This window comes from Delphinapterus leucas, chromosome 9 (assembly GCF_059928025.1).
Source record: "Delphinapterus leucas isolate spDelLeu-1000000601 "Yukka" chromosome 9, BTC_Dleu_Yukka2, whole genome shotgun sequence".
NCBI classification, from domain to species: Eukaryota; Metazoa; Chordata; class Mammalia; order Artiodactyla; family Monodontidae; genus Delphinapterus; species Delphinapterus leucas.
In genome coordinates, this window is record NC_143137.1 from 37,304,642 (window position 1) to 37,332,153 (window position 27,512).

General features: G+C 37.5%; 1 protein-coding gene across 15 annotated transcripts in view; it reads left to right on the forward strand.

Moving 5' to 3' along the window:
- The window catches only part of DOCK4 (dedicator of cytokinesis 4), a 480,689-nt gene that overhangs the window by 400,254 nt on the left and 52,923 nt on the right, over window positions 1–27,512 (forward strand). For all 15 annotated transcript variants that reach the window (XM_089917502.1, XM_089917504.1, XM_089917506.1 and 12 more), the window contains 7 exons: window positions 8,422–8,497; window positions 10,396–10,496; window positions 11,244–11,302; window positions 19,055–19,203; window positions 20,882–20,967; window positions 26,065–26,160; window positions 27,036–27,096. In XM_089917502.1, the coding sequence (XP_089773628.1) occupies window positions 8,422–8,497; window positions 10,396–10,496; window positions 11,244–11,302; window positions 19,055–19,203; window positions 20,882–20,967; window positions 26,065–26,160; window positions 27,036–27,096 (628 nt within the window). The remainder of the gene's footprint in view (window positions 1–8,421; window positions 8,498–10,395; window positions 10,497–11,243; window positions 11,303–19,054; window positions 19,204–20,881; window positions 20,968–26,064; window positions 26,161–27,035; window positions 27,097–27,512) is intronic.

Below are 27,512 nucleotides of genomic sequence, written 5' to 3' on the forward strand. Positions count from 1 at the left end.
TAACATTTTGTTCCTTTTGTACAAAGGCGGTGCTTGAGCTTCTGAAAACCATGGCAACCATGTGGCTTTTGATATGAGATGCCATCACGCTCTGCCCCACCTAAAAATCTCTACTCCCTTTAGGAAGACTTTATTGTCACATGAGTGGGTAGAAGACTTGGAAGTCTAGATTCTGTTTTCAAGTAAACATATGATGTTCAAGATTTTCATCTATAATGTTAACCAAATAGGAACATGATTTTGTTAGAGATGAGTTCTGCGTAATGCATTTAACCAGAAGATTAGTCCCATAGCAAACCCAAGAAAAAAGGCCATAAGCGTTTGCTGAATGCAATAACATCATTCCATTGCCACCCAAGTCAGTGCCGATAGGAATCTGGCACTACTTTTCCACTGGCGATGACGGGCTGTGGCAGATCCAACCTGATTCACAGACAGGACCCCAGGGCCTGGTAAAGCACCTGCCAAGTTGGAACAGACCACCTGCTCTTTGCTGTTCAGTTTCCCTCTCCTCTCCTCATTTAACTGCCATAGCCATTTCCCATTCAAATTATGAAAGCCTGTGGGATCTTTCTTGTGCTATAAATGCAATGTAGTTCAGAGATAAGCCTTTAGCTATTTGTGCCTTATCTGTAAAAAACTATTAACCTCAATAATATTGGTAGAAAAATAAATTTCTGAAAGATGTTAAAGATATTTTAAATATGTTAAAGAGCACACACTGGAAGGAAAAAGTTTTTACTTTGTTAAACTGTATAGAAGCAAGTTGCAGAAGCTAGATCTAGGTCCCTGAAGTTGACCACCTTTTCTTCCATGATACTAACTTTCTTAGACAAATATTTGATAAGGGCCCCTCAAAGAGGCATTTCAACCTGAACTCCCACTTTTACTACCCACTTGTTTGCTTAATACGTGTCAAATTTATAGTAACTGGCCGAGAAGTCACCATTGCCCTACACTTGAACTCAACTGAATAGCTCATCCCGCAAAATATGTTATTTTATGTGCTGGTCCTTTCTTCCTGTGTTTTCAAGTCAGTTAAATGCCCTTAACTTTCTTCCGTCAACTGTGCTGTCCCAAATCCTGTAGCTTCTCTGCTTTATGTGAAGTCCTGCCGAAAGCTGTGACTACAGACACCTGGCGATTAGTATGGTCTTTTGTTTATTTCTACCTGAATGTCTCACATTGTGTAGCGTAGTAAGTGCGTCCAGGCTAAATTTCACAAGGATAAGAAACTTGACTTCTGCCTGCTTGCAAAGCTCTATTGTGCCTGTCCACTGTAATTTCTTGGTAGGATGAGGACAACTGCTCAATCTGAGAAAGAGAACATAAGGGAGATGAAAATTAAGTACCAAAAATACAGGACACTTTGAGACAAGCTTCTCTCCACCCCCTTCCATACACATTGCAAAATACAGTACAAAAATAAAGTTACAGCTTTATACATATTTTCAAGGAGATAAATCTTGTAACAGACTTACTTACAGAGAAGAGTAAAAACTCCCTGGCCCTGCAGCTGAAATTTCAGGCCCTTATTTTGTTTATCTTGTGTGCATTTGGCTTCAAACATATACTTTTTTGTGTGTGTTTTTTTCCCACCAAACCCTGAATTGTTTAGCTGATTACTGCCTTCACCAGTTTAGCGTTCAAATGAGATCTGTGTAGCAAATAAGTGATTTATTGAATCAAAGATTCTTAGGGAAGGTCATCTATTCATTCACTGACCTATTCATTCAGTACATATTTTCCAGTGTCTAACGTGTAAAAATAAATGTCATAGAGATAAAAAGCACAGTTCTATGAGAGGGGTTATGAAAGGATCTTTGTTCTGGACTAGGATAGGAGGAGTTTTTTTGAAGGAGTGAAACTTGAGCTGAAATCTAAAGCAGGAGTTAACAGGCAGATAGCAAAGGAAGACTGTTCTTATCAGCAGGAATAGCATATACAAAGGCCCTGTGGTCAGAGTGAAGACGGCACATTCAAGGAGCTGAAAGACTGTGTGGCAGAAATGTCAGGAGGGAAGGAACAAGTAAAAATGAGGTTGGAAGAAGACAGGGTCCAGATATTAGGGGGTAGAGAGACAAGAGAGAAGCCAGGAAGGACCAGTTAGGAGCTTAATACAGCAGTCCAGGTAAGAGATGATGATGGCTTGAATAGGTGGATTGCAATGAAGGTAGTGAGAAGATCAATTCTGAAGACAGAGATGATAAGACTTGCAGATGACTGGCTGTGGGCAAGAGAGAAAAAAATTTGAAGATAGCTCTTAGAATTTTGGCCTGAACAGAAGGACAAATGATGGTGCCTTTCACTTAGATGGAAGATGCTGAGAGAGGAGTAGCGTTAGGGGTGGGAGAGGTGAGGAATCCTGTATTGAACAGAAGTTTGAGATGCTCCTAGATACCCAAGTAGGGATGTAGGAGAAGAAGCTGGGCATGCTTGTATGGAGCTCAGAGAAGAAGTCAAGGCTAGAGACATACATTTGAGGGTCATTAGCATTGGGTAGTATTTGAAGCCATCAAACTGAATGAGAGCACCCTAGCAGAAAGTATAGATTGAAAAGAGAAGACTACTTAAGCCTGGGCCCTGGAACATGCCAACCATTCAAAGGCCAGAATGTTGAGAGACAACCAGCAACAGAGACTGAAAAGGAGTAGCCTGTGATGAAAGATGAGAACCAGAAGGGTATAATACCGTATGAGGAAAATATTTCATGAAGGAAGGAGTATCAAGAGCTGCTGGGAGGTTGGAGGATGAAGACTGACAATTATCCCTGGGATTTGGCAGTGCGGTGTAGATATTGGTGACCTTGACAAGTGCTGTTTCATGGAGTGTTGGAGATGAAAGTCTTATTAGAGTGAATTTGCGAACAGATGGGAATTGAGAAAGTGAAAGCAATAATTATCAGCTCTTTAGAAGATTTTGCTGTAAAAGGGAGCAGAGAAATGGAGCTATATCTGGAAGGAGATATGAGTACTAGGATTCATTTCTAAATATGGAATATTATGCATGTTGGTTTACTGATAGAAGGGCACAGAAAAGAGAAATATTGATGGTGCTAAAGAAATCAGGCCCAAGTGAAGGAACGGTGTCCTTGGATAGGCAAGTAGGGATGAGAGCAAGTATTTCTCATTGTGCCTGTCTGTCAGCTTTCCTAAAGGGTGGCACCTGTCCACCATCGACTTGCACTGGAAACTAAATCAACTGTGTAAGCATGCAGTTTAGTTCATCTGACGTTGTTTTTTGTGGTGAGACTTCTCAGTGAAGGAAGCTCACCACACTCAGAGTAGCACTGATCTAGTGCACACAAGGAAGCTTGGCCTTAGCTAGGAGCATTGATACTTTTTCCATAGTAACAGGAAGGAAGACAGAGTATGTGACACTGACCATGAAAAGTTTTATGTTAGAGTAGCTGATCTGTTGAACACCCATTGTACTATTGTTTTTTGTTGATGGTGGTGTTTTTCTATTAGGGTAATTATCTTTAAACGCTTTTACTGTCCAGGAGGAAAGATAGTGATTTTTATCAAAACTATATATTACTGAGATGAATGTACCAAAAACTTTGATAGTTATAGCAAATATTTACACAAGAATTGCCTGCACACTGCATCTCCAGGTGAGTTGTGAGGAGCTGGTAGAGAGAATGAATACATGAGGAAAGGCAAGAATACATTAAGGTTTAAGCCTAATAGGTCAGAAAAACTGAGGCTTTTGTGACATGAGTGATTTTTTGCCAATACTGCCCGGAGGAGGAGGTCAAGGAATTTTTAAAAATTCTTCCACTTCAATTCTTCTTCTTTCTTTTTACCTCACCCGCACTGCATGCTTCCTTCACCGAAAGCAAAATTACTGATCCTTTTCCTTCTTCCCCATTTTGGCGGATTCTGTGCTCTCCACTTGGAGTGCCTTTCTCCATCAGCTTTGCCTGTCTTAATTTCAGTCTCTTCTTCAAAATATCTATAGAAAAGTATAAAAAGTTCTACAAGCTTTACATTTTAGAATTATCTAGTACAGCAAGTAATTATCACAAAGCATACATTTAAATACAGGTTTGAGGCTATAGTCATTCAACAAACACTGGGCTAGGCCCTTGATGATGCAGTGTTTAACAAGGACAAATTCCCCAAATGTCATTGCTTTCCAAGTTCCAACCCTTGTTTGTCTTCTCTTCCATCTGTAATACCAGACCTCAGAATGAACTGTCACGTGCATCAGAATCACCTGGCTGGGCCCCGGTGTGATCTCACCAAGCCATAGGCACTGGTGAGGCCCTAAAGTCTTATGTAACCTTCAGGTGTTGCTCATGTACTGACATTTGAGGACCACTAGCTCAGATCAGTTTCCCTGATGGCTGTCCAGGATTTTTATCTGCCCTAAATGTCTTTGTGGTGATTTCTTCTGCCCTCTTAACCTGTCAGGTTGAGGGGAAATTGTCGTACTCCGAATTTAGATCTCCATAGCTTTTCAGTGCACAAACATCAGCCTTGTTGATGCCCAGTTTATCCAAAAGGTGCTTCTCTCAATCCATTTATAATTTATGGAGATGGGCTTTTGCTTCAGCAAATTATCAGGTTGGAGTAGTTTTCAAAAGGACAATTTATAGGAGATGAGGTTTCTATAGGAGGGATAGCGTTGCTTAAAAAATACTTTCTAAATGCCAGGAATGAAGTGGCAACTGGAAAACTTGAAGAAAGCTTTGATTTCTTGTGCACCAGTTTCTCTTTTATGTATACATTTATCATGCTGTTCCATAGATTAGGGCTGTCAAAAGTGATCCTTATGCCTGCATTTCTGTAGCAGACATCAGTATTTTGACCGTTTGTAGTAAAAGATTGCAAAGCCTTTCTTAGCTGTTGAGTTGGAGCGCTGAGATTTAAAATGTTCCTATATTCAGAAACTGAGTCATGAGTAAAAGAATAAAACCAAAGGAGCCACACGGTTTTGGATAAATTAGAACAAGTAAAGAAAAATCCTTAAACGCTACAGGTATCCACTACAGTGAAGGAGTAATAATGTATATATGCCTTTAGCTGGCTTGGAGACCTGTGTGCCAGGAAACTGTCTTAGTGCTGAGACATAAAAAGCTTTGGGAGCTGCCTCTGTGACTTGGGCTGAATGTTATGAGCATAAATGAAAAGCAATTGAAGTAGAGTCATTTTAAGAACTTTCTAGCCCTGAGGAGTCTTATTTTTGGAGGTCTTACCCTTCATCATATCAAACATTAAATAGACCCACATGCCACATGCCAGAATGAAAAGCAGTTTCTACAGTTTGCTTTTTAAATTATTGGCCTATGGAGTAAATCATTTAATTCCAATTACCTGTGATTTCTCAGCACTTCTGTTTACTTAGGAATTCTTGTTAAGCTATAAAAAGTAACCTCTAGTTTTTTCAATATAAAAGAAGTTGCATGAATATTAAATTAGACAATTAATGAAAATGATAATGTTGCATTCTGTGGACACGTTATGAACCTTTTTTTTAGCTTTTATTTTGCAGTTTTAGTTTTTGATTCCATAACACTTTTTCAGGGCTCAATATTTTCCAAAGGCCCTGAAAAGGCCCTGCACCCTGTACCTCTTGTGCCTGATGATAAAGCAGCCTTGATAAGATAAGAGGGTGAGGTGTTCAATCCAGAGCAAGGATGCAAGACCCATTAAAGAACCACAGTAGTCATCGGCCTAAAATTCTAGAAGGCAGGAGAATGTGAAGCGGTGTTGTTTGGAATGTGCTTCTGACTCAGACCTACCTCTCTAGAGCCTTGCTTTTCAAAGGGTGGATTGTGAATCAACAGCATTAACATCTCCTGGAGCTTGTTAGGAATGCAGAACCTCAGGCGCTCTCCCAGGCCTGCCGAATCGTAATCTGCATCGTAACTAGATTACCAGGTACCCGGGAAAGTTTGTCTAACTTTTAAAAGTCTGGAGCAGTGTTTCTCAGTTTTGGGTGTACATAGACTCTTCGGGGAGCTTTACCAATCCTGATGTCCAGGTCGCACCCCAGCCCAGTTATTTAAATCTCTGGGGGTGTGATCCTGACATCTGTGTTTTTAAAGCTCCCAAGTGATGAGACTCACGGGTTCTTCATAAAGCCAGAGAGGCTCCATATTGTTTACCAGCAAGCACAGTTCAAGAAGCTGTGGATTTTTTTTTTTTTTGCGGTACGCGGGCCTCTCACTGCTGTGGCCTCTCCCGTTGCGGAGCACAGGCTCCGGATGCGCAGGCTCAGCGGCCATGGCTCACGGGCCCAGCCGCTCTGCGGCATGTGGGATCTTCCCGGACCGGGGCACAAACCTGCGTCCCCTGCATCGGCAGGCGGACTCTCAACCACTGCGCCACCAGGGAAGCCCGAAGCCATGGATTTTGTATATGTGTTTGGGACCCAGCATATAAATAACGAGTAATCTTTGCCATGGAATAATCTGTCTCACTTGGAAGATTGAGTTTGGTGGCTCCTTTCCGGAGCATTGGGCCCAATAACCCAAATCCCAGATATGTCATGTTTCACTAACACTAGAGGTTATTGTTTCTGAACAACAATCCAAGCTAGAGTTGTGGGCCAGAAGGTGGTTTTTGATGTAAAACTCAGGTGTAGTGGGACTGTGTGTGTTTCTCCATTGGATGTCAAAGCAGAACATTTGTTAAGGATGCAAATTTTTCTTTTTTAAACTTAGAAGCTAACACAACATTTTTAATCAACTAGGCTCCAATATAAAATAAATTTTTTTTTAATTTAAAAAAATAAATAAACTTAGAATCCCCACAATCTACTAGATGCTGGGCAAAGAGTCCCTTCCTTGCCTGATAGCATTTCATGTTCTGACAAGTAAGCTTTAGTTTCATATAGTAAGATTTGAATTAACTACTTGGGAGACTTAATCAGTTACCATTATTGATTTCACCAGTGTCTGGACAATTGCCACTTTACACACCTGTTACTTGCAGGTGATTTGTCTCTGATAGGAAATTCGCTGTTGATATCTGCCATTTGAGAGGGGAGAAGAAACCACAGGACTTCTCAATCTCATAGGCTTTACTTATAGTTAATTTTCATAGGATAATTCACTGAAAGATGTAGATGACATATAAAAGGCACATGTATGTAACACAGTGCTTGCTCATGGTAGAGCAAATGCCCATGAAAATGGCGATTTTCTTCTCTTTCCTCTTCTTACCTTGAGCTTCCACATTCAACCATCCAACTCCTTAACCTCGCTAATCTTACTCTCCTGCCCCACAAGGAGACTATAATAGTGAGTTTTCCAGCAGATTACAATAATGAACATTTAAGTTCTTCAAAGACTATAAATATTCTTGTAATTAGTAAATACTCTTCTAATCTATATTTTACCAGTAGGACAACCAAGGTGTGAGGTTGGTGGGGGTGTTTTGTTTTGTTTCATGTTGTTTTACCTATAGGGTCAGACAGCTATATCCTTCAGTTACAAATCCTGTAATGAGAGCTGGGGTCTCATCACATCACAAGCACTTACTTATGCATGCGTCTTAAAAAAGGCCAAAGAGGTTTTAAATATCAATCATTTATACGTTGGTGCTTGGTTTTGGGTGGTTTGGGGAGTGACCTATCTTGTTTCAATATAATGCTATATCTAACATTAAATGAACCAATTGGAAATACATTCAATTTTGAATATATACTCTTTTAGCTGTAAAAAGGAGCAGATTTTGAACAAAATGGATAACTCAAGAGTTAACCAAGAATACTCACCAAATCTTCCTTTTTTAATCTCCCTAACAAAATACATATGACTATATATGCCCCCTCTGACAGGCTTTCCCTAATTTCTCCAGTTCAGAGATGCCCCATTCTCTATATTGCTGTAACACTCGCTGTCAGTTTCACATAGCTAAGTACTGGGCTATAGACAATTTCACAGTCTGTAATGGTTTCTTTAGTGGCAATCTTGTCACCATGAGAGAAGGAATCTGACTTCCAAAGCTCTTACCTGCCCCCTAACACCTTAAACGGGAGAGAGCAGGAGAAGCTATCTAATAAATACTCAATATGGTCTGTCATTTTATCCATTTCATCTTTGGGCTCCATCTCTTTTTCTGTATTTTTTAAAAGTCTGACTTTCTTCCATGTTAATAAAATATAGAATATTATAGGTTTATTAAATCATTTTTGCTTTGGAAATTTACAAATTACAAAACATGAAGATATTAATATAATTCTAAGTCATATGAATTCATAGATTTTTCTCCATATCAGTGATGGATTTCTTTTCCTTCTTGTTTTTTCCTGGGCATCTGTTCTCTTTTTTATTTCAAATATGAATTATCTAGTATAGTTCCACAGGCTTACTGAAGGTTTTCTTCTTAGTTACTTTATTCTTGCCTGATAAATGATTTTCACTAACGTGATGTTTCCAACTTAAAATGTATTCTCTTTTATCACTAGCGTTATTATTACAACGGTTCTGTACCTGTCAGATGCACTTCGTAAGAACTTCTTAAATGAAAACTTTGATTATAAGGTGAGTATCCATTTAGATGACTATCCTACTTGGGCTAAAAGGTTTCACATTGTCCCTCAGGAAATTACCTCACGTATTTTCTTTCTCTTAGTAGAGAAAGTTATTCTGTCTACCTCAAATTAATCTTGGGCCCTATTAGTTTATGAATAATGTTAGAAGAGTTTTTCATTATATTTTTGAACAAGCTAGGTCTATAAATATGTTTATCAACCTGGTGGAAATCATAGTGCTTAAGAGGAGAGAAAGTTCTTTATTGTTACTGTAAATTTTAATTCTTATTCTTTTTGATCCCTATGCATGCATGACAAAAAGAACTTAGAGCATAATGTTTTTAAGACATCTTTTAAAATAGAGTTTATGTGAAGAATGTGTTTACAAAGTAAACCCTTTAGTTCCTTCACTTCTTCTTCCCATTTTTTAGAATGAATTAGTGAAAAGAAATAAAAAATGAAAGATTAGTAAGATTCTTTAAGACAGATCTCTATGTAAGTCTGCAGTGTAATGTGATATGCCTGGGTCTCTAAGAATTCTCGATACACCATTTTTAAAATGGGAAATGATAAATAAAAATGGGCAGTGCCTATCCTGGTTTCCCTTCTTAGTGGTGTTTTATGTTTTTTACATCTTTGTTTCTTATTCTTTTAAAAATAACCTCTTTTATATTAAACATTTAATAAAATGTCCTTATTAGGTAACTAGGAAATACAAAAAGTACGATAGAAACCAGTGAAATTTTAATGGTTCCATAATGTCTTTATACTTTACAATAAAGTATCAAAATTTCATAATCACAGTGCTACTTTGTAATATTCAAGTTGTTTCTACTGTTTTATTCTTATAAATTACTCTTTTTATGTGTATTCTTACAAAATAAAAGTTGGCATATATTCCTAGTTATTTCTTTGGATAAATATTTGTAAGTGAAAATATTGTTAAAGACTGTACCAATTATATTTGATTGCCTATATGTACGCCAACACTAGAAGAGACAATTTAGGGGGGCAATTTGATAAAGGGAACAATTTTTTTTGCTTTAATTTACATTTCTTACTAGTTATGTTATTATTCATTAGTTATTAGTTATTAACTAGTAGTATTGAATAATTGACTAAAATTCATATTTTGTAAAGAATATGTTCTTGATTTTTGTTCATTATTTTGCTTGGAGTGTTATATTCTTTTTTATTTGTGAGAACTCTTTATGTATAAAAGATATTAACTCTTTATAATATTTCTCCTATTTATCTTTAATTTTACATGGTGTCAGTAGAAAAGTAGTTTCCTTCCATGATGTCCTCCATGTTTTTGGTTAGGTTTATTTTTGGGAATTTTATTCTGATCTCTTTCTGATGCTGTTTTTAGTATAAGAGAACTTAGAAGATTTGTCTTGGTAGGGAATTTTTATATACTCTCTGAATTTAAAGCAATTAGCATATCCAAAAGAGCGTACGTATCTTTTTTTTCAGTTCTACATTAAAAGGGGTTCCAAAAATGAAATCACACAGGAGTAAAGTAATCCAACTTATACCTCAGCCTCCTTGGAGACACGCAGACATGTTATAAGAGAAACAAAACATCTGCCATTTAGCATGTACCAGAGAGCTCATGAAACTTGGGATACAACATTGAAGCAATATAAAAATAGATAGTATTTATTTAGTTAGTTTACTTCTTTGTTATAGAAAATTTCACACATATATAAAAGTAAAGAGTATAGTATGATGAATCCCTTGTGTACCCATACCCAGCTTCAACTATTACCAACTCATGGCCAATCTTATTGCAACTATACCCCCCATTCACTTACCACTTTTGAAGCAAATCCAAGATATCATGTCACTTCACCTGTAAATATTTTTGTAACCCCATAGTATTTAAATATCTCATTCTCGTTTTAGATCTGGGATTCCTACTTTTACCTTGCAGTCATTTTTATAAACCAGTTGTGTCTGCAGTTAGAGATGTTTACACCTTCCAAAAAGAAAAAGGTGTTAGAAAAGTAAGTACCAGTGTATAATCGGGTAAGAATATGAGGCAAATAAAATGTGGTGCCTTTTAAAGAGTATTTTAGTTCAAGTGATTCATAAATCAGATCTCCATAACTAGAAATCATAGTGGAGAGGCATTGACCAAGAGGACAACAAGCAGTCCTTTCTGGAAATTTCACTATTTTGAACTTATTTAAACATTTTTGTCCTCAATCTTTCAGGATTCAAAGTCACCATAGAAGCGAAAAATTATGAGACAAATCTGTTTTACTAAAGGATTTACATGAGGATTTGAATTAGAGGCATCAAGACATGTACATTGTACAAAGTTCCAGTTATTAAATGAATAAGTCATGGGGATGGTGGGTACAGCATGGTGGGTACAGCATGGATACAGCATGGTGACTATGGCTAATAATACTGTATTGCATATTTGAAAGTAGCTAGGAGACTGAATCTTGAAAGTTTTCATCAAAAGAAAAAAAATTTGTAACTAGTTATGGTGATGCATATTAACTGGACTTATTGTGGTGACCATTTTGCAATATATACAGATATTCAAATTGTTACATTAGACACCTAAAACCAATATGATGTTATATCAGTTATACCTCAATGAAAAGTCATCTGCATTAAACATCTTCAATTACAAACATATTGCCTTTTAATTCAGAATGATAGATTGTGTCCTAAAGAGACACAGATAACTTCTTTGTTCTGGAATCTTTTTAACAGGTTTGATTTTTGTTCTATTTCAGGTATGGTGACATGCGGGTAACGATGGGTTGTGAAATTTTCAGCATGTGGCAGAACCTAGGTGAGTGATGAAAAAAGAAGCACCTCGATTTTTAGCTTATCACTGTCCTTTTAAGTGAACAAATGAAGAAGGCCAATTTACCAATGACAACATTTGAAACCAAATGTCTAAATCAATAGAGAAATCTATAGAGAGTAATTGACACTTTGGCATTGAATAAGGTTACAACTAATTCTGTAAATTGGTGTCTGTCTGAAAAATCACCTTTCTTTTGTGTGTTTCATTATTACTGAATGACAAATTTTATAATCTAACATTGTTCCTATAATACATGCTATTCTAGCAATGAGCTAACCTTTCAGAGTTTGGAATTGTAGCAACTCAAAATTTCTAGAACTCTGAATTGAGGCTCTGAATGACAATAAATTTAGAATAAACTTTATGAAACATTGACTTGAGCATCTGTACTCTTAGAAACTTAAAAACCAATGACCTATGTCATGGAGAGACATCTGCAGTTGCTAAGAAACAATTAGATCCAATTGTGTTAATCTGCCACAGCAGATAGAGCATATTATCTAGCAAATTGGTTGCGTAGAAAACAACAATATTTAGAAGATAAGCTGTTTTAAAATCTCATTGACATAGGGTTGCTTTATTGAAAGTCATAACGTATTTAATTTGGTATGTTAACTATGCAAGTTTATAGTATTCATTTGCTGTTACTGCATTGTAGTTCCTCGTGATTTATTAAAGTGATGGACCTATTTGAATTGAATATATAATGACCTGAAAGTATTATATCTTTCCTCTTGGGCTCATCCAAGCACAGCTTGGAAATGGCAGGATTTGTTTTCTGTAAGTGAAAATAGAACCATTATCATTTTACTTCAATTCACGTTACAGAGTGATTTTTGACCAGGATATCCCTCAAATGTACAATATATACAAGGCAATTTGAGGAAGCTTTGTTATATATAACTGAGCCCAGTGTTCAATGCTTGCTGATAATTTCAGGGAAGAAAAAGCGAGTTAGCATCTTTGAAAGTAACCTCTGACTGTCTAAAACCAGCCAGAAGAAGCCTAGGAGGTGTCTTTAGATTCAGCTCAAAAATAACATCAGGGCTTCCCTGGTGGCACAGTGGTTGGGAGTCCGCCTGCCAATGGAGGGGACGTGGGTTCGTGCCCCGGTCCAGGAGGATCCCACGTGCCGCGGAGCGGCTGGGCCCGTGAGCTATGGCCGCTGGGCCTGCGCATCTGGAGCCTGTGCTCCTCAACAGGAGAGGCCACAGCGGTGAGAGGCCCGCGTACCGCAAAAAAGAAAAAAAAATCAGTTTGTCTTATTTGAAGAACACTTCTCTCAGTCTTCATGTTTCATTGATTCTTTGTGTGTTTGTTTTTCAAAAACAGATCAAGACCCTTGGAATGTCCCTATTGCATTTGGCATTAATTTAGTAAAGTGTTTTCCAAAGAATGCTGCCTTGAAATGCTGTTGTGGTTTAGGCTCTTGTTGGAGCTCAAATGATAAGACCAGGACAGGCTTCCCTGGTGGTGCAGTGGTTGAGATTCCACCTGCCAATGCAGGGGACACAGGTTCATGCCCCGGTCCGGGAAGATCCCACATGCCGCGGAGCGGCTGGTCCCGTGAGCCATGGCCGCTGAGCCTGCGCGTCCGGAGCCTGTGCTCCGCAATGGGAGAGGCCACAACGGTGAAAGGCCCGCATACCGCACAAAAAATAAAAAACAAAAAACAGAATGATAAGACCAGGACAGATTCGTTTAAGTTGACAGAATGTTAGAAAACAGGGCAGGTTAACCTCTTCTAGACAAATCTCAGTATTGCCGTGTATGGTTATTTCCACATAAATCTTTCTTCAAGCCGTCATACCTGTTCCCTTAGGCCCATGACCCATGGCTTGCTGAATAAAGCTGGCACCTTTTGTCTCACTAAAGAAGTCATTGTGTACTTCATGAACTCTTCTCCTCTATTTTGTCTTTAACAAAAATATTTCTGCCCCTCTGGGTTTTATGTTATGTCTTAGTTTTCATCAGAAATCTATAGAATGTGAAAAATCTCTGGAGCATATGGTCCCCATAACACGTTATGAGGTCACTGCTCTTAGAACAGTGATAGTAGACAGCATCACCTGGAAGCTTGTAAGAAATGCAAACTCTCTAACTCCTCCCCAGACCCACTGGAATAGAATCTCTGAGAATCTCTGAGACGGGCAGAGCAGTCTGAGTTTTTGCAAGTTCTCCAGGTGATTCTTATGCACTTGGCTAAAGATTAAAAGATTAAAAGGCACTGCTTTAGACAAGGCTCTCCCCTTTCTTTGTTTTTCCAGCCCTAAAGGCTAGCTCTAGCACTGTGTTAGAAAAGACTTATTATACTCAAGTACAGATTCCCAGCATGACATAGTTCAAGGATAGGGTGAGTGTACATCTTCACTTCATTCCTTTCTGCATTATTTCCCTAGAGTTGCAGTCTGAGACTTCCAAAACATCAGGTGAATTTTAAAGGTCATTGCTACTATACAACAACTGGAATTGGAGAATGTTTAAAAATGTTAAAACCTCTTTTCCAACATATTTTTATAAATATGATATGATAATAAAAATTAAGTATTCAGGGTATTTTGACACCTTTGTAGAGCTTAAGTCAGCTTGTTACGTAAGAATATCAAAATACATTAGTTATAATTTGGTTTACCTATAAATATGTCATATTGAGTATTTTGAATGCTAAAGGAAAATTTATTCAGATAATTATAGATTTTCATTTTTAATGGAACAGGCCAATAGATTCAATTTAACATAATCCATAAAGCACTGGCCATGTGCAAGTTATTTTGAAGGATATAAGAAAAAATGGTCCATGCCTATTAAAACCTTATTTTTTAAATCTGATATTTTAAACTTTTTGTCCAGTTTGTGTGGAGCACTAAAAAGCTTGATAAAGACATATTCACCATGTTTTCATAAAGCAAGTAAACTGTTATGATTTCATAATTTAAAATCCTCAATAGTTTTTAGTAGATACAAAAAGCACTAAGTTTTGGAAAATAAATTGAGTAGAGGAAATGCCCGGAGTCACTAAATACACAATTACTTGAAACTTTCCAGTTGGTCTAATTTAGAAACACAAATTTTACTGGACAATATATGAAAATCAGGTTTTGGTCATTGGTGTTTACCTCAGAAGTGTGGAAGCTCTTCCATATGCTAGAAATAAGTTAGTTTTTGCGTTCTGCTGAGGACAAGGAAAAAAGGGGCATATATAATTTAGGGACTAGTCTACTTTTAAACATAAAGCTTTTTTTTTGATAAAAGAGTTCATATATCATTGATACATAATATAAATATTGCGCTATACATACAAGTTTCATACAGAAATGTATAGACAAAACATAAAGCTTTAGGATTTTCAAATCTGATCATTATAGCCCCTAGATTTACCTGTGAGCAGTGGTTCATATGGTAATTCTGTTTTTAAGTTTTGAGGAATCACCATACTGTTTTCCATAACAACTGCACCATTTTCCATTCCTACTAACAGGGCACAGGGTTCCAGTTTCTCCATGTCCTTGTCAGCACTTATGTCCTGTTTTTTTTGTTTGTTCTCGTCTTGTTGTTTTGTTTTGTTTTTTTACAGTAGCCTCCCTAATGGCTATGAGGTGGTATCTCATTGTGGTTTTGATAAAACGATTTATTTTTGAAGAGTAAAACAAATAGTGATAAGTGAACACCTTTTCTTAGGTGTGTTATTCCTCAGTATTTTCAATTTATTAGTTGAAGGACTAAAAAATATTCTGTTGCAGTGGGAGGGGAGTAGAGGATAAAATACCTAGGAATAAATTTAACCAGAGGTGAAAGATGTGTACACTGAAAACAGTAAGACATTGTTGAAAGAAATTGAAGGTGGCACAAAGAAATGGAAAATTATCCCATGCTCATGGAAGAATTAACATTGTTAAGATGTTGTCCATATTACTTAAAGCAATCTACAAATTCAATGCAATCTCTATCAAAATCCCAATGACATTTTTCACAGAAATAGAACAAACAATCCTAAAATTTGTATAGAACCACAAAAGACCCTGAATAGCCAAAATAATCCTAAGAAAAAGAACAAAGCTGGAGGTAGCACACTCCCTGATTTCAAATTAAACTAGAAAGCTGTAGTAATCAAAACAGCAAGGTATTGGCATAAAAACAGAAACACAGATCAATGGAACAGGACCGAGAACCCAGACATAAACCCACACATATATGGACAATTAATTTACTATAAGAGAGCAAAGAACATAAATGGAGAAACTACAGTCTCTAATAAATGGTGCTGGGTAAACTGGACAGCAAAAGAATGAAACTAGACCACCATCTTATACCATACACAAAAATTAACTAAAAATGGATTAAAGACTTGAATGTAAGACCTGAAACAATAGAATTCTGAGAAAAATACATAGACAGTATACCCTTTGACATCAGTCTTAGCAATATCTTCCTGGATATGTCTACTTAGGCAAGGGAAACAAAAGCAAAAATAAACAAATGGGACTACATAAAACTAAAAAGTATCTGCACAGCAAAAGAAACAATCAACAGAACAAAAAGACAACCTACCAAATGGGAGAAGATATTTGCAAGTCATACATCCAATAATGGGTTAATGTCCAAATATATAAATAACTCATACAACCCAACAACAACAACAAAAAACAATTAAAAATGGGCAGAGGATCTGAACAGACATCTTTTTCAAGGAAGATATGTAGATGGCCGACAGGCACATGAAAAGATGTTCAGCATCACTAATTATTAGGGAAATTCCTATCAAAACCACAATGAGCTATCACCTCACGCACATTAGAATGGCTGTTATCAAAAAGACAAGAAATAGCAGTGCTGGACAGGATGCGAAGGAAAGGGAACGCTCTTATACTGTTGATGGGAATGTAAATTGGTGCAGCCACTATGGAAAATAGTATGGAGATTGCTCAAAAAATTAAGATTAGATCTACCATATAACCTAGTAATGCTACTTCTGGATATTTATCCAAAGAATACCAAAAAAAACAAAACAAAACACTAATTTGAGAAGATATATGCACCCCTATGTTCATTACAGCATTATTTACAATAGCCAAGAGATGGAAACAACCTAAGTGTCCATCAACAGATGAATAGATCAAGAAGATGCTGTGTGTACATACAATGGAATACTACTCAGTCATAAGAAATGTGAAATCTTGCCATTTGTGACAAACTTGAGGGTATTATGCTAAGTGAAATAAGTCAGACCATATGATTTCATTAATGCAGAATATTAAAAGTAAATAAATGAACAAACAAAATGAAACAAAAACAAACACATAGATACAGAGAATGGATTAATGGTTACCAGAGGGGAAGAGAGGTGGGGGAGGGTGAAATGGGTAAAGGGAGTCAACTGTATGGTGATGGATGCAAACTAAACTTCTGGTGGTGAGCATGCTGTAGCATATACAGAAGTCAAAATATAATGTTGTACGCCCAAAATTATATGTACGCCCAAAAATATAATGTTATAAACCACTGTTACCTCAATAAAAAACAAGACGAGGGAAGGCATGAATTTTCTCCCCCAAATTTATATGTTTGTACCTATACTTGCAAGGATAGTCTACAAAGAAAGAGGTTATTCTTTACTGCTGTGTCCCACCTTTGCCATTCATCATGCTGCAAGGTTAAGTTTTTTCTTTCTATTTTTAGTTGAACTAACATTCTTACTAAATATAAAGTGGGCTTCTCTTCCACATTTGCAAACACAGTGTCTTGTAACTGCTGTAGAAAAATCAATACTTCCCTAACAGGCTGCTCTGTGTGAATAAATATACAACAGCCCAAGTAGCAGGTGCCCTAAATACTTCAAAACAAGACCATGTGGCTGACAATTAGAGATGGGAAAAGTACACTAAATCTGTGATTTAAAAAGAAATAATCTAAATGAAGTTTATTTTACCATTGCTATACATAGCTCAAGATTTTGCTTTGCGGATTGGATAAGAGTAAAATTTTCTATGATGGAAGGCTTGTACGGGTTGCACAGATTCTTTGTTCCCAAACTGTTTTCAGTAAAGAAGGCTAGCCTCATACATTCCTGCACAATGATTTAAATGTGGGTATGGCTTCTCTACTGTCCTAGAAAATCAGGCCACAAAATAGAGCATATGAATTTTGTTTGCATTATGATTGAAACAAGCCAACTGTAAATGACATGTTTTAAGACAATCAGGAAAATTTTAATATAGGCTGGTTTTAGATTAATTTGAGGAATTACTGTTTGCCTTTTTTGAAGGAGTGATAAAGGCACTGTGATTCTATATTTATAAAATGACCTACCTGTTAAAGATGCTTACTGATGTTTGTACAAGTAGAATGTTATGATGTCTCTGACTTGGTTTAAAATTTCCCAGGGAAAAAAATAGTTGGGTTGATAGGTGAAACAAGATTAGCAAAAAAATTTGGATAATTATTGAAGCTAGATGATGGTTATGTGGGGATTTATTTTACTAATCTTTGTAATTTTGTGTACATTTGAGATTTTTCATAGTAAAAAATTTTTAAAAGAAGAAAATCACATTGTAAAATGCCTATAAATGGAAAACACTTTTTAAAAGGAGATTCAACAATACTCAGTGAAATAGTGGTAAATAAAATAAGTGCATGCTAATGATGTTCTTTGTTAGAGAGGTCAAGGAATGCCAGACTCAGGAAAGATTAAAAACAAAGATCCGGGGCTTCCCTGGTGGCGCAGTGGTTGAGAGTCTGCCTGCCGATGCAGGGAACACGGGTTCCTGCCCTGGTCTGGGAAGATCCCACATGCCGCGGAGAGCTAGGCCCGTGAGCCATGGCCACTGAGCCTGCGTGTCCGGAGCCTGTGCTCTGCAACGGGAGAGGCCACAACAGTGAGAGGCCCGCATACCGCAAAAAAAAAAAAATAGAAACTCTGAGATTTAACATGGATGACTAGGATAATGGACTGAACTCAACACTCATATGCTAGACAAAATCATCTACGTCCAGCCCACCCTCCACCTTCCTTTCCTCTGAATTATCGATACCATACCTTGGAGCACTTGCTAAACACCATTTTGAGCCCACTATTATCACATTGTACTCTTTTCAGAAAATTGTTTATTTTTTGTTTGCACCAACATTTAAATGTTTATTTAGGCTGTATGTTTATTATATAAAAAAGCAAGAAAATTATATAATACAGATAGGAACCACCTTTTTCATATATAAAAATCACCAGTAATATCATCACCCAGAGATAACCACTGTGGTTAGTATTAGGGGATATAATCTTCTAGACTCTTATATATATTTTCATTTTAAATGAAAGATGCACCTGTGTATACTGTATAGTACCTTGCTTTTTCAGTTAATTATATTGAAAAACTTCACTTGTGTTATTCTTCAACCTCATTTTTAATGATTGCATAAGAATTTTAATGTGTGAATGTACAATAGTATACGTAACCAATTCCCAATGATTTATGTAATGTTTAATTGTATCTTATGGCTTTTTTTAAACTGTGAAAAGGGTAAATCCCTAGTTTTTTAATTAAAAATAATGAAGAAATATTAACATATGGAAATTTACTGTTTATATATCTGTTTAGGGGAATATTTTCTTGCTTGAGGAGACAACTGTAATTGAATGTATTCTCGTGACGACAGTTTTAAACAAACTGTATAATACTAATTTTCTGAAATCTTATTCAGACTAAATATACTGAAACATAAATATTGTATTCAATTTAGGAGAACACAAGCTTCATTTCATCCCTGCCCTGATTGGCCCCTTCCTGGAAGTGACCTTGATACCCCAGCCAGATCTCCGGAATGTCATGATTCCTATTTTTCACGATATGATGGACTGGGAGCAGAGGCGAAGTGGCAATTTTAAACAGGTAGGCGGATGTGCTCCTCGGAGCAGCTGGAAGAGTTTCAGTTCTCTTTGAGCATCTCTGAGCCACTGCATTCAACTCTGAGTTGCGGAATGAGCACCGAACCAGATTTCAGCCTGGGCTGCCTACTCCCAAGCTGCGTAGCCTCGGACACCTCTCTGGTAGTGTGTTTCACTGGGTCTCCGAGAAGCCCTAAAAAAAATTTCATTCCCTTTCAGCTAAAAAATCCTGTGATTTCCTAGGTCTGTGTTTAAGAACTGGCAGAGACTTTATTTGCTCCCAGCTAGACACAACATGGAGGAATCAGAAGGTTAATGATTCTTAAAATCATTGACCTCTCAGTTGTCTGCCCATTGTATTTGGTGAATGGCTTAGCTTTGAACATTTGATGCACAGCATGTTTTATTGCTCTTTGCTTGAAGCATTGAGAATTAATTTAAAGGGAAAAGCAGTAGAAATTGTTGTAAAGGAAATTCTGAGGAGATGAGCCTAACATTTCTCTTTGACATAAGATCTAATAGCTCTGCTCCAGTTTTGGAAAGACAGACGTTCTTATTCCAAAACCAGTTCTCATAGCAGAAATCAACTGCTTTTGCCATGCCAAGTCACTCCTATTGGAGACAGCAGACCTACTATCTCTTCACACAGTCATTGCACTCTCCTGTGTGAAGGATCTTTCTTGCTTCTCCAGATGAAGGCCTTCTCAAGTCTTAGAAATGATTGTCAACTGTACAAGCAAGCTGAATGCATACATAGGACCCTCCTGTTGCCAAAAGCATGGCATTTCATCTGTATCAATCTCTACATTTACTTTCAAGAAAGCTAGTACATGAATGAAAGGCTGTTTAAAAATTGTATTGGGGAAGACCCACTTTTCTTCCCTTTTCTCTTTATCCCCTTATTGAAATTTGATTCAAAGGGAAATTGTGTTTAGTCCCTTGCCAAAGTCAAATATCCCTCCCTACCCCTAGTTGTTTAACTCTCTCTGGCCAGGCAGAGATTCTTCATTTTCTGTCTCCTCTGTTGCCTCCGACAGATGAGGGATATTTATTTCTGCCTTCCTGATACTGAAGTCCTAAAGGATTTATGTTCTTGAAAATATAAATGTTTTGACTACAGTTTTCAGGAAATATGTCCTTTCTCTCTCACGCTGCCTATTGCTGACTTAGAATATGTCTATGGATCTACCATCTGTACATGGTTAGGACAGATTCTCAACTTTAGCAAAGATTTAGTGCGACCTCGAGCTGTTTTGAGAAAGAAAATAGATACAAAACACATCAAAGATTTAAATGAATGTTTGTGGATATGGTAGTTTGCTGATGTTCTTATATATATCATGATTTTAAAAAAAAAAAAATGAGACTTGCCAGCTTTTACAGCTCCTAAATAAAGAATTCAAACATTTAAGCTGGGCTGCAGGCATTTGTGTTTGAATCAACAAATAGAAGTCTTTGGCGACAGCACATGCTACCCTACCGGGAGTTTGAAGTATGTGCCTGCATCTAAATTGGCCCCCTAGAATTCCAAGGGGGTGTCTCCTGTTAACCACAGCTGATAATGTCGCTTTCACAAAATTTACTATGGCTTTTTCCTGTGCAGAAATAAATATGTTTCAATATGCCTAGAAAATCCTACTTGTGAAAGGGAGGAAAGAGAGTAACATTTGGGTCTGTTTCAGGTGGAAGCCAAGCTCATTGACAAACTGGACAGCCTGATGTCAGAAGGCAAAGGTGATGAAACATACCGTGAGCTCTTCAACAGTATGTGAGTAACATGTTTATCTCAAGTGGATTCTGTTCCGGGGATTTGGTGTCAGTGCTAAGCAGCTGAGAGCTACAAAGACAGCTCGGGTCTCACAGGAGTGCTTTGTCTTTGTGGAGTGTGAAATAAAGGAGAATTGCTTAACTGGCGAATGGATCTTGTTATGTTGATGATTAGACATATCTGCTTGTATTAATCTCTGATTAGGGCAGGTTGCAAGTGTCATATAACAAATTCCACTCTTCTCATGCCTAGTAATTTTTAAACTGGGGCTGCAAGATAATGATTTTAAATAGGGTCACGAGTGGGAGAGGAAATGACACAATAGTGGTGTGATTGTTGTATTTGTGCACAGTGCTTTCCGAAACGAGATATCCTTGGTTGATTTGCTGTTGGGAAAATTAACCCAGTTTGCATCTGTTCTTCAACAATTGATTTAATGCATCGATACTTACTGCTCATTCAGCATTATTAATTTCTTCCTAAATGTTTCTTATTAGACTATCACAGAAGCAAGTCGTTTTTAGTAAATTCTGTGATTAGGATTTGTATGGAGGATAGAGAAATAATATTGTAAGGAGACTTTGAGGTTATCTTACTAAGGAAAGAATGTGATCACTGTCGTGAGATGAAGTGCTTATACCAAGTATTCATCCACTGTGTGAAATGGCCAGAGAGGATACATAAGAAGGTTCTAGTGCTTTAGGATTTTAATTCTAGCACTTGTTTCCTCTACAGCTTTCTATGGATCTTAGTCATTTTCAAACCTCTTATACTTATGAAGTGTTTCTTTTTGAAGGAAGAACCAGTTCTTTGTGCTTGGGAAATGTTTGCAGTTCTTTCATAAGTGCAAAAACAATTTAGCAATACATTTTTCTATCACAAAATACGCTTTTACTTATATTTACACCCAAGTATCACCTAAAACTAAATATTAATGCTTTAGTACTGATAGCCAAACACAAAATTCTGTAATTCGTTTTATGATCATAAGTTTAGGGCAGTGGATACATTAATATATAGGTTTGAAAAGTATTACTAGTGACTGATAGATTTCAACTTGCCTGATTCAAAATCATTCTTGAAGCTTTTAAGAAAATTATATTGAAAGGAAAAGCCAAGAAGGGGTACACATATTTCTTGTGGTAGTGGTGGATGATAGAATACATTCTTTGTACTGAGTCCTGAACAACACCATTTTCCTCTGATACTGTAATTAAGCTGGAACTTGTAATAATTATTCACCAAGCCCTCGTTCATTCTAGCGTACAAAGCATCTGTCTTTCGTGACAGCTGGAGTTTAGCAAGAATTCTGATTAAAACCTCATCCAATATAATAAATTGCTTTTGAAAACCACTCTCAGTTCAGTTACTAGTCCTTGGTTTGAACAAAGAACTAAAATGAGGAAACACTCAGTAAAATGAATCTCTTGAGATTTGTGATTAATTATTTATGATAAATTCACAAGATTAATAAACACTCACATAGCTCCATAGTGCCTCTTATCAACTTTAATAAAGGCCTGATAGCATGCAGTTTGGATTGCTTGTGTGTAAATATGGCTTTGAAATAGAAGATGTACCTTGACGTTAAAATCAAACCAATAATTACAATATTAAGCCTCTATAATTAGGACTATTTTAAGGTGCCTGATTCATTCCATGGAGATTTTTATTCTTTTGTTGATTTTTAACATATTACTAGAAATATTACTATAAATATTTTTCTTTCATTACTACCTGGGCTCAGAAAAGAAAGTGAAAATCCAACTATATTTCAGGAAACAATAAAATGCTTTTCTGGCAATAGAAATCACAGTGAATTAGTATAATCACAGTGAGTCACTGCACACATTATGAATTAGGAACACATGCCACTATGGTACAGATTCTCGTTTGTTCTCTGTATTTCATGTCTAAAACTTCTTAAAATTTGTTCAGAAGCTGAAAGGAGCTCACTGCTTCCTGAAAATGTAGTATGTACTATGTATGTAGGATGTACTATGTGTGTAGTGTGTAGTATGTACTGAAAATGTAGTATGTACTTGCCAAAGTAGCCTCCTTAGAATGAGACTGTAAATTTATATAGTAACTTCCTTCCTAAGAACTCATCTTTCGCTGACCCTCACGTTATCTGCATTTACCCACGCTACATCTTTTTGAAATAAATAGGGGTCAGGATTGATTGTTTTTGATAATGCTGAAATTGTGGATCATTGCCGTCCATGTGATATTCAGAATAAGGTATCAGAATGAAATTCTGCTTCCCTGGATCCACTTCATTCACTCATTCTGCTTCATTTGTTGAGCATCTTCCTGTGCTAGGTGCTCTTCTAAGGCTGGAGATGCAGCAGTGACTGTGCTGTAGGAGAACACAGTGGGGTACCAGTAGCCTCGGGGGTTCTAAAGGGGCTTTCCGGAAGAGGTAACCTCCACCTCAGTCCTTTACTGTGCTCTATCGTGTGTTGCTCTAAATAATTCAGTAAGACTCCACATCATTTCATAGATCTTTGTTTAGTGATCACACATTTAATTATAGTTTGCAGACAGAGGATTAGCCATGTAGCACATACTTAGGTATCTAACTCTTCTCTTTGGATTAAGAAGAGTGTGCACAGACACAGGTGTTTCATATAAGTGTTGGCCTCCACACAATCCTGTTAGGATACAGAGAGAGGTAGACTGAGGGTCAAATTCTACACCCTTCATATTCCTTCACAGAGTAAAAGCCTGTTGGGCAGTGTGTCATCCTGCAGGACCGTGGCTTATCCTGCTCTTCAATGTTATGGAGTCCCATTGCCTATCAATTAGCAATAAGAAATCACCTTGGAGTAGGGGGGGAGATAAATTAGGAGTTTATCCTAATTTATCCTAATACACATACTTCTGTATATGAAATAGAAACAAGGACCTACTGTATAGCACAGGGAACTATATTCAATGTCTTGTAATAACCTATAATGAAAAATAATCTGAGAATGAATACATATATATGTATATATATAACTGAATCACTTTGCTGTACACCTGAGACTAACACAACATTGTAAATCAACTATACTTCCGTTTTTTAAAATGGTTTAAAAACATTAGAAAAGAATGATGCATAGTTAATGATCTTTTGACATGTATGTAAAGTCTAGTGCATTAGTTCATGTAGCAACCATTCATCATTTTAGTGCCTCAAAAAAAGAAAAGAAGAAATCACCTTGCACTGTGATTAGATGAGTTCCCTGTGTACTCACCATGGGCACATCAGCATGATTATAGACCACATAGAAATATACCAACTTATAGATCAGTGTCACCCAGGTTATCCAGAGAGACTCTTCTCTTCTTGTCTGATAGCTTCTCCTTATCAGTGTGTATCAGGTAAACTGGGAGGGCAAGCTTCCCCACAGAAAGAACTAGCCTGGCCGAGAAAGCAGATGAACTGGGTTTTAGGCTTGGTCCTGATACTTGGGTCTTGCGTTAGTCAAGGGAACGGGCTGTGCAGAGCTGTGCCTCTTTTTACAAGAGGATTCTGTAGCTCAGATTTCTTCCTGCAGCCAGAGGCTGTGCAAATTAATGAAACTCATGCCTATAAAAGAAGTCTCTGTATATTTTTAGAATTATTACCTAACTTGAGTTCTTTGTTTTTCAGCCTCTAAAGTATATGAGGTGTGGGCTGTCACTTGGGAAGATTTCTCCATCATCCTGCATTGCTTTGGCAGGCAGATTTTCATTTGAGTACTTGGTTCAATACCAGTTTGGCGTTTAAGCTTGAAACAGGTGCTTCTCAGAGGCTTTTTAAAAGAAAATACATTTAGAACAAACTAGGGGACCTTTCCCTGGGGGATTAGTCAGGGCGAGTTCCATCCCTTCATGTGCTATTTCTTCCCCTCTTCCCCTCCTTGATCTAGGAAACAGTTCAGAATAAACCAGAAAAACAAATGATCAGGGATGCATAGACACCAGATGAGGAGATAAGACAGAGGGCTGGGCACTGGAATGGTAATAGCAAGAAGAAGCAGTGGGGAGTGGGAAGGAAGATTGAGAGAGAACGTAGCCACAGAGCAAAAAAAACAGCTTTGACAAAATAGCTTTTTTTCTACGAAGCACAGTATAGGATAGGCTGAGATGGTACTTGTACGAAATAGTTTCTCTCTATGTTATTCCTGAAACCAAGATGAAAGGGGAACAACGTTTTAGAAATAATGATCATTAAATTTAGGAGGGCAAAGTATCCTCATATTGTCATGCCTATGTTCTTACTTTTTTCTTTTGGGGAAAGTTCAGTCGTAAAGGTTTTTGCCAAGTATATGGTTAATTTGCCGAGAGGTGGGAGTCAAAGTAAAACAGAGCCTAATTATTATGATTGTTATTGTTTTGTGTTTGCATAGCAGTGCCTCTGCTCCAAGGTGCTTAAGATTAGGGAAAATGTAGGAGGAGAGATGTGGTTCGGTACTTGTCATCAATCTGCTGTAACAACCACATAGAAAATCCTCTGTGATTAATGACAAAATGAATGAAACTGTTGGGTGAGTGCACAGATAGTACAATATGTATTGAGTGGGCAAATGTTAAGTGAAAGGAAAAAACGCAAAACGTCATACCGTCTGTACAAGGATTTTCCTGTAGCAGTTGCACTGCAGTAAAATTGCTTGGATGAAGATGCATTCCACTGAGAGGTAGGAAAACATTTTTATGTGAATAAAGCAAGATCTTACTTAAAAGTAAACTTAGAGGCACTCCTGTTTTCGCTTTTCGCAGTGTGGTTTGGTGTGGTGAGGTGCAAGCCTCTGTTAGTGGAAGAGAGAAGCTAGGAAACAATGTCTTTGAGCTGTGAGGTGCTTGCATATTTTGAAAATATGATTTATATGCATGTGTTCGTATTTGATGACTTGGATAATGAAAATCAATTTGCTTTGTCAATGCTTCCTGGATTAGAATTCCACTATTTGGTCCCTATCCTAGGTAAGACATTGTTTGCAAATTGTGCTACTTGTGAGATGTTGCAGTGGTTGCTAAGGCATTTAAGGTATTGATGAAAGTAAAATGGTTGTCATGGTGACTGATAAAAATAAATGTTGAAAATGCCCTGGGTTCTTTCTTTTCCAGTCTACTAAAGAAAATTGAGCGGGAAACATGGAGGGAGAGTGGTGTTTCATTAATCGCCACTGTAACTCGTCTAATGGAGAGGTTGTTAGATTACAGGTAAGCCGAGCCCACCCCCCGCCCTCCCGGTTTTCCAGATATGCCGCGCTCCCCTTAGAAAGCCTGAGAGTTAGAATACAGTCGACATTGCCCTTGGGTTAATCACTCAAAGAATTGATAATCAGACCGTGGAACCTTGAGCAGTAAAATAACAGACCTCTAACTAGCTGGTTCAGAGTTTTTTCTTTGCTTTTCCTTTTTTATGTTTTGTTGTACGGGTTTTGACAGTTCTTTTAAAGTCTCAGTGAATTGAGACAGTCCTGTTATTAAAGAAATCTTTTTTCTTGGTGTTTAGACTCACCCATTAGAACCAGTAGATCCATTCATCTTAGGGCGATGACAGTGAAACCAACAATTGTACAACCATGCTGCTTTCTTAGAAAAGGAGAGGGGGGATGAAACTCACACCGTTAGCTTTCAGAGTCATTTTTTGATTTGGAAATGATCTAAACTGTTGAAGCAGTTCATCCCACTTAAACGCATGGTGTTTTAAGAATAAACGCTTCATTCTCACTGCTGATGGCCAGGCTTAGCAGATCCTTCTCACCCCAAGTAAGAGGTGTGTAATAACACACCTTCACTCCTCCCCTTCCTGGAGCCCCCGTCTATTGAGAGGGAGCACAGTCCACCTGGCAGTGAAATTCTCAGCGACACTGGTGCTCAGCAGGGTCTGACTGCCCCCCCTCCCCAGCCTCTCCCAAGCTCACGCTTCCTGGGACACTGCCTCTATTCTGCTGAGCCTCATCTGAACAGCAACTTGCAAATTGCCTCTAGTCTCTGACAGATCCTTTTTTATTTTTTCTTCCTAAAAGAACAAACTGTGTTCACCCCTAGGAAGGAAGTTCTGTGTTCTGACTCTTGCTTTTTGTTTTTAGGGACTGCATGAAAATGGGCGAGGTAGATGGCAAAAAGATTGGCTGCACCGTGAGCCTCCTGGTTCGTAAACAATTTCCCTTTTCCTCCTTATATCCTAACGTTTGCTTTTTCACAGAAATACTATGTTTTGTTTATCAGCCACCATGTGTCTTTATCTGGGTGTTTCTTAAAAGAGTTTAGATATGTTTTTGCTTCAGGTTGAATTAAATGCCAGAAAATTCTGAGCTTCGAACACTGCAGAATGTTCCCACTGTAAAATCCCAGAGTGACGCCAGGCTTCTCCTGTTGCATCGCTCCTCTGCCCTGGAGTCTTTTGTTGCTCTCCTAGGGAAAAGCATGATGTCCCTGGAGAAAAGTCTTTTCACTTTTGTGTAGACAGTTTCTTTCTGCCCTTCTTATATGTATTCTAGGTTTTAATAAATATTGATGTTCTTTTCTGAACAAATGACAGTTTCCTATTTAGCACATGAATTTTC